Source organism: Ipomoea triloba, chromosome 4, assembly GCF_003576645.1.
Source record: "Ipomoea triloba cultivar NCNSP0323 chromosome 4, ASM357664v1".
NCBI classification, from domain to species: Eukaryota; Viridiplantae; Streptophyta; class Magnoliopsida; order Solanales; family Convolvulaceae; genus Ipomoea; species Ipomoea triloba.
This window is the reverse complement of record NC_044919.1, coordinates 11,248,676-11,256,803: the sequence shown is the minus strand read 5'-3', so window position 1 is coordinate 11,256,803 and position 8,128 is coordinate 11,248,676. Positions and strand designations below refer to the sequence as shown.

General features: G+C 33.0%; 1 protein-coding gene across 1 annotated transcript; it reads left to right on the top strand.

Annotated features, from left to right (window-relative positions):
* The first annotated feature begins 2,262 nt into the window (after positions 1–2,262).
* Positions 2,263–7,813, top strand: LOC116017280 (apyrase-like). Its single transcript, XM_031257831.1, has 10 exons — positions 2,263–2,323; positions 2,831–3,077; positions 4,989–5,117; positions 5,250–5,306; positions 5,498–5,590; positions 5,687–5,892; positions 6,083–6,174; positions 6,606–6,820; positions 7,152–7,341; positions 7,466–7,813. The coding sequence occupies exons 2-10, from the start codon at positions 2,847–2,849 to the stop codon at positions 7,600–7,602; spliced, it is 1,350 nt and encodes a 449-aa protein (XP_031113691.1). The 5' UTR covers positions 2,263–2,323; positions 2,831–2,846; the 3' UTR covers positions 7,603–7,813.
* Positions 7,814–8,128: the final 315 nt, after the last annotated feature.

Here is an 8,128-nt window from a genome sequence, read left to right as displayed (position 1 = left end):
TGGAGAGGACTATGCCGCTATCTCGATTGTCGCCTAGGAACTTGAGGCTCTGAATACCAACTGATGTAGGACAACAAGTGAAAAAGAGAGAACACTCTCAAAGAGCCAAATTGACTCAGAAGCTTTCAAATTTAATTCAAAAACTAAAGTTTCAGGATACAAAGTCTGTTTAAATAAGAAACTAGAAAAACTGAAGAGTTGTAAAAATTAAAAACATGCACGGAAACTATAAAATGAACAGAATAAGAACTGGAATTGAAATATAAATAACATCTAAAGCTAATCCAAATTTTAAATAAAAATAGCCACTAAAACTCCATGTGTCTTAGACTTCTTGCACATGACCATTTTTCTGTTATTTCCTCAATTCTTTTACTGCATCACATCAGGCCATCAGTATGTTTGTCTGGTAAACAACTACCTTATTTTCAAACATTATTCATCGAATCATCATATATATATGCACGATAGATATTGTTCTAATTTTTTACTTAAAGATATATGTTATCATTTGAACCTGCGGAATTATAAATTATTTATTTTATATTTATAATTATATAAAGAAAATAGTCCAAACGTGAATAACGTGTACATTGCCATGATTACTAGTTATGGCACTATATACCTATATCTTGCCAGATGCACGGCAGAATTTGTCTTTTAATAATAACTCTTTTAAAAAGAATTTTTTCAGTCTGATTTTAAAAAAAATGATTGTAGCAAATATTTAAATTTTAAATTTAAACTAAAAAAATAAAAATAATTTTGAATTTGTACCTAATTTTACTAAGATTAAATTGACTGCATATCTTTTTAGAAATGAATTATTTTTAACTTTAATTCTTGTTGGGTAATCTTAGTAGAAATGAATAATTTTGGAGTCTAGGTGACGCGATAACATACTTTTTAGAAATGAATTAGTTTTTTTTTTTCCGGCAATAGATGACGTGTTGAAGATGATAATTGATGTTTCTTTCTTGAAAGGGGAAATTTTTTCAACAATGTAAATGTCCATTTTAACCATGCTTGAAAAAGGGAATTTTTTCCGGCAAGAAAATGACGGATAATTTGCCCTTTTTTTTCCGGCGAAAAATTGACTGAAAACCTACTGGAAGGACCATTTTTACAACAAAAATAATAGTTGTGGACCAAAATTACAAAGTTTGAAAGTCGTTGATCAATTTTGATAGTGCCACTATAGTACGTCATGGAACTAAAAATACAAAAAATTCCTCTGGGTATGAATCAAATACACGGTATTGGTAATAGTAATGGACTTTAGTGAAAGTATTTTGCATAATTGGTATTATGGCGGAATTGGAATTCAAACTTAAAAATCAAATTATCAATATAAGTTTTAGTTAAGGAATGTAGTTCTTAATTGAAAGGATAATCAAATCTTATAGTTGTATTTTAAAAAATTATCAACCAAACAATAATTATAATTTTGATTTCCATTCCTAGTGTGTTAACTCAGAAACCAAACACACTCTAAGTTTCACCTCAAGGTATGAAAGTTGGTTTTGTACCATTTTTCCTCCCTTCTTTGTTCATTTATGTTCTATAATTTTATTTATTTAATTCCTTCAGCCTTCTTGTTGTTGACTTCGAAAAAAGGAAAAATGCGTGTAATTTAATAGCACCGATGTGTTAGTGTGACATATTTAATATAATACGTACATATAATTATGATTCGATTTGCGCAAAGAAAAGATCCTTGTCTAAAGATGGTATCAAATAAGTATTGCCATCACATGTTAGTTGTATCGATTTGCGCATAGAAAAGATACTTGTCTAATTAAAGATATGGTACCAAATAAGTATTGCCATCACATGTACCCCAACAACATTTATTGTGTAGACATGGTCCACATAGTCGTATAGATCACGGTTCAAAAACGACATTATTTCGCATAATTTTTTTACGTGATCCGCTGCAACAAAAATATTTATAACTCATAATGTACATTATTCTAAAGCATAATTTACATTATTCTAACTCATAAAATACATTATTTTAAGTTTCATTATTCTAACACATAAAGTATATTATTTTAATACATAATATATATATACATTATTTTAACACAAAATATATTATTCTAACTCATAAAGTACATTATTCTAACTCATAAAATTCAATAAGTTCGTTTTGGACCGTAGTCAACATCTATGTGTTTTTTAATTTGAGTTCCGTTTCACGTGCTTAAGAGTAATAATATTATAGTGTTCCCTGGTGTTATAAAAGATGCACTCCCTTCCTCCAATTTCTCAGCATCTCTTTTCTTATCTTTAGAAGCATAACACTACATTTATACACTAGGTAAACTTTTCTCTCTCTCCCTCCCTTCTCAAACTACATTTGCACTACAAAGTTATAGTTGTCACTATATAGTTGGTTACTATAACTATAACGCATCACTAAATCTTTATTATTAGTGATGAAGTTTATAGATCATTGTTAGTGATGGTTAGACTTATCGTCATAAATATGCATTTTCATTTACATATGCATATATCTTAAAATTTTCTTTTTATAATGTATTTGTTCTTAATGTAAATTTACAAAACGCGTGTGTGGCAATTGCTAGGGAGAGCATCTTTTTATTATTATTATTATTATTTAATATCATCTAAGGTCCTCTGAATATAATGATTTTGTCACGTTTCGTCTTAAACTTTCAAATTGACTTCTCGTGGTCCTTCGGTTTTTAAATTGTTACTGTTCAATTGTCCTTTAACTATCAAATTTTAACTAGTCATGGTCATTTCAAGATAAAGGTGTTTTAGAAATTGTATATTCTAATGATGATTTGATTAATTATTGTAGGGAGAGTGCAAGGAGGATGAAACACACTAGTCATCATCTTCTCTTCATATCATTAGCACTACTACTCTTCTTCCCCCTTGCTTGTTTCTCAAGGCCTCATCTTCGGCGTGTGCTATTGAGCCACGAAACCGGTAGCTACGCCGTTATATTTGACGCCGGAAGCACTGGCAGCAGAGTTCATGTCTTCCATTTTGATGAAAGTTTAGATCTTCTCCCTATCGGCGATGGGGTTGAATTTTTCCTCAAGGTATGTATGACGGTTTTTTACTATATTTTTTTTTCTCTCTTCTTTGTTCATTTATGATCTATGATTTTATTTATTTAATTCCTTCAGCCTTCACGCTTTTCACTTCTAAACAGGAAAAATATAATGTGTGTAATTTAATGGCACTGGTTTCTTACTATACTCTGCCATATTTAATATAATGCATACATATCTTTATGATTCGGTTTGGGCAAAGAAAAGAGGCAAACTATAATATGGACTAAAATTTATCTTGCACTGTGGATCCTAGTTTTAAAATAACATTCAAATTTTGTACTAGCAATTAACTGTTTTTTTTTTAACCTAGATCGATCTCATCCCGAGCTTAAGTCGATTCTAGACTTGGGCATCGAGCCATCAAATGGACGGACTAGGACAAGCTTGACATAGAGCAGTCCTAGTTTGAGCCTAGAAATTACTAAGCCCAAATCCTTTTTTTTTTCAAGTTTATTCAAGAAATGTGTCACTACATAATTAAATTTCTACATGCTTAAATTATTGGTGAAAGGAATTTAAGAAAATCAACCGTACCATATGCAATTAATTAATATGTGCGTGGGTGTGTCAGATTTCCAATATTTCATTCTTTAAAAAAATACTCGTCACCTTGATGCACACACATGCTTATAGTTGGAATTGAAGTTAGATATATATTTGTATTATATACACTACCAAAAAAATCGCGATTCGCGACGAAATTTTTTTGTCGTGAAAATGTGAAATTCCGTCGCAAATTGCGTTGCGACGGAATTTTACATTGTTATAACGGAATCCATTCCGTAGTGTCAAGGCTTGTCGTATTTTAATTCGTGACGAAATAATCCGTTGCAAGCGGTGGCAACGAAAAATGGTGACAGAATATTCCGTCGCAAACTAGGCAACAGGAATCATTCCATCACGAATTCGTCGCAGTTTTGGCAACGGAAATGTTTCTTTCTGTCGCCATTTGCGTGAAAAAAATATTCCGTCGCAAACCTCAAACGTCACATCTATATTTGCGCCAAACATTGCAACATAATTAATTTCCATTACTAATTCCATCGTTGTAGTGTGACGAAAATGTGGGACGTCGCATTTTCTGTTGCCAATGTTTTAACATATTGGCGACGAAATCAATTTCGTTGTCTCATTCTCATTCTGTAGCGAAAATGAACTTTACTTAAAATATTAAATATTTTAATGACGGAAAGAACGATCGTCGCAAGTTTTATCGTCAACCTCAAACGTCAAATCTGTCTTTGCGTCAAACATCGCAACACAATTAATTTCCATTGACGATTCCATCGCCATGGAGCAACAAACATGTACGACATCGCATATTCTGTTGCTAACTTGTCAATATATTGGCGACGAAATTGATTCTGTCGTCCCATTCTGTAGCAAAAGTAAACTTTATTTCAAAATTTAAATATTTTCGCGACGGATAAAATAGTCATCGCAATTTCTATCGCCAGCTTCCTTCGTCAATTCTTTGGTGCAAAGATTACGTGGGAATATTTTCAACTTTGCGTCAAATATCGCAATGGAATTTATTCTCGTTGCCAATTCTGTCGCAAAACTACGACGAAATCATCGGTCGTTGCCTTTTCCGTCGCCATTGTGGTGACAAAACTTAATTCCGTTGCACAATTTATCACTAAAATGTGGGCGCCAAAATTTCTCAGATTTTTTCCCACTTTTCGCAAAAAATGGCTACAGAATTGAATTCTGTCACCATTTCCGACGCAAAATTGTGACTGAACACGTTCCGTCGCAAAAACCGTTGCGAATCGACAACGAATTACGTCCCGTCATGATGTTTCCGTAGCGATTCATGATTTTTCTTGTAGTGATATATATGTTAATATTATTGTAGCCTTCAATTCATCTAACGTTACGTTGTACGTTTTGCAGACAACCCCAGGGTTGAGTTCATACGCAGATGATCCAGAAGCAGCTGCTAAGTCCCTTGAGCCACTCCTTCTAGAAGCAGAAGGAGTTGTACCAACTGAGTTGCAACCTGATACACCACTTGAGCTTGGGGTCAGATCAGTTAACAAATTAAATTCATTTAACAATTTAATTGTTACTAATTTTAATTATATATGCCGTAATAAATATCAAAAAGAATATATATATATATATACCTAAACATATAAATTGTTGGCAACACAGGCAACTGCAGGGCTTAGGATGCTAGACGGAGATGCATCTGATAAAATTTTGCAAGCGGTACGGTAAATATTTTGTGTGTATACAAATTAAAGGAAGGAGGTCAAAAAGAAAACTAACTTCAAAAAATTATATAAAATCCTGATAAACTTATTTCAATAATATCTACAGTTAAAAGTCCCAAGCCTAATGACATTAGGAATTATTAAAAAAAAAATTGACTTGATAATTACCATAATTTGTTATTACAGGTGAGAGATATGTTCAAGAATGAAAGCAATTTCAAGTACAAGGCAGAATGGGTTTCAATTCTTGAAGGAACTCAAGAAGGCACTTACTTTTGGGTAAATAAATAAATAATACGGAGTATATATCAGTAATAGCAATGTTAAGAAAATATTAAGACGTCGATATCATAATCTATTCCAATATATATGCAGGTTGCTATGAATTATTTGTTAGGAAATTTTGGCAAAGGGTACCAAAACACCATAGCAACAATTGACCTTGGTGGTGGATCAGTGCAAGTGTCATATGCTATCTCAGGTGACACTTTTGCAAATGCACCCACACCTCAAGATGGAGAAGAGCCTTATGTTCAAGAAAAATATATTTTGGGAGCCCAATACTATCTCTATGTTCACAGGTTTATATATATTCTGTTCCTAAAACTTTTGCTATAATATTATTTCTAGATTATACATATATACACACATATATGTATCTAGTAATTTTTCTAAATAGTGCAGTTTTAATTAATGTTATAATCCAATAGAATTTCTCGCTCCTCGTAGTCGTGTTTCCTTACATTATTGCTTTTTAACCATTGTGTATAGTTATTTGAACTACGGACAATTAGCAAGCCGAGCTGAGATGTTCAAGGCTTCAGGAAACTCTACCAATCCTTGTGTTTTAGAAGGTTATGATGGTAAGCTCTCTAAATTTAATGAATATTTATAAAGAAATGTTTTTTTTTTTATTAAAGTTACATTGAATGATCATTATTTGGAGTTGAGGAGTATGAAATAGCGTCATACAAAATATATAGAACATTAAGACAAACATTTCTATGCCATACTTTCATCCATCCTTAAAATTGAATTGAATTGAATTTGTAAACCAGCCTAGGTTACCCATAGCTGGTTGGTTCAAACCCAGGAGTTTGAGGATCAAATCTACAACTTCTCAACTGTAGGTAGATCACTCTTACCACCTGGACTGGGGTCACCCCCAAGTTGATCCTCTTTAGTTCTTGTTAAGTTCTCATACAAAATTTACTATCACCCACTTTACATATAAAGAAAAAAGGCAAAAGAATGAAACTAATGGCAATCCAATTATGCAACAAATTTTGTGTAGGTTACTACACATACAATGGTGTGTCGTACAAAGTTACAGCTCCACCAAATGGTGCAAGCTTGAAGAATTGCAGGAAATTAGTCAGAAAAGTGGTTGATTTCAGGGCACCCTGTAAGTATAAGAATTGCACATTCAATGGGGTGTGGAGTGGTGGAGAAGGGGCTGGAATGGAGAACGTCTACATTTCCTCATTTTTCTATGATATAGCCGCTGATGTAAGTATTTTCGGAATGGTATTAATTGATAATTTCAAATACTTTAAATAAATAAGATAAATATAGGTACTGGGTATGCCCTATGTTAGGATTAAGGGCTTACCACTAGGTCAGATGCAACTTTATTTTTTCATACAGCCACATTTTCAAGAGGTAGGGTGTTGACAGACTTGCCTCTTCAGGTCTCACCAACAATAATCATATCCTTCTAGCAACTTGATGTTGGATTTGGCCATTCACTAACCTCCACCCCTGGAACATCTTAAAACTCGATCATCTGAGTGTTATATGAATTTTCTAACAACTAATATATTTCTTTAAAACCGTGTAGGTCGGTATTATTGATCAAGAAAAGGCATCTAAAATTGTTAAGCCAAGATCGTACCTAGTGGCAGCAAAGTTAGCTTGTGAAACTAAATTTGAAGATGTGAAGTCTACATTTCCTAATGCAGTGGAAAAAGATTATCCATACTTATGCATGGATTTGGTGTACCAATACACATTGCTCGTGGATGGACTTGGTAACTTCATGATTATTATATCCTTCTTAACAAATTCTATTCGTATTAAGAATTAATAATTTCATTATTAATTATGAATCTTTATTTTAAATTAAAAAGTTAAAATACTTGTTGAAATCTGCAGGCCTACACCCTTACAAGGAGATTACTTTGATGAAGGAAGTTGAGTATAAAAACTATATGGTTGAAGCAGCTTGGCCTCTTGGTTGCGCCATTGACGTGATCTCATCTTCTGCTAACAAGCTATTATCGAAATATTAAGTTGGTCTTCTAAGTACTAATAATGCTTTAGCTTTGGTACGGTTTTATGCCAAAGTAGCCTGACCATCTTGTGTACTGTACTGTTGCCAATAATAAATGTTTATTTTAGCACCCAACTCCCTTAATCATTGAATTGGGTGCACAATGCACATGTATACTTGGCATGTGGCCTTCCTGTTACAAGATCGAAGTAAACAACTTTTTCGATTGATTTGATGGTGCTTTAACTCTGAAGTAACAATTAACATGCAATAATTCATGTACAAGATATGGTATTCAATACATATTGTAAAGGGTTTGGAGTCTTAGGGGTTGGGTATGGTAAAGGTTTCAGTCTTAGCCACCTGGTATTATTCATGAGGTAATTGCTCACTATACTTCCCCCAAAAAAATGGCATAATTGAGATGAAAATTAAAATAGAACTCTCAAAGTAATGATTAATACCATGTTGATCAGTTCCGGTGCACCAGGCTCTTTGTGGGGGGAAGCTGTCTTAACAGCGAACCACATACTTAATAAAGTATT

What these genes read in the sequence shown, in the direction of transcription:
- LOC116017280 (XM_031257831.1), top strand. Translation starts at nt 2,847, where the DNA reads ATGAAACACACTAGTCATCATCTTCTCTTCATATCATTAGCACTACTA. An exon ending in TACTATCTCTATGTTCACAG is followed by an intron (nt 5,893 to 6,082) that starts GTTTATATATAT and finishes CATTGTGTATAG; the next exon opens with TTATTTGAACTACGGACAAT. An exon ending in TCTATGATATAGCCGCTGAT is followed by an intron (nt 6,821 to 7,151) that starts GTAAGTATTTTC and finishes AAAACCGTGTAG; the next exon opens with GTCGGTATTATTGATCAAGA.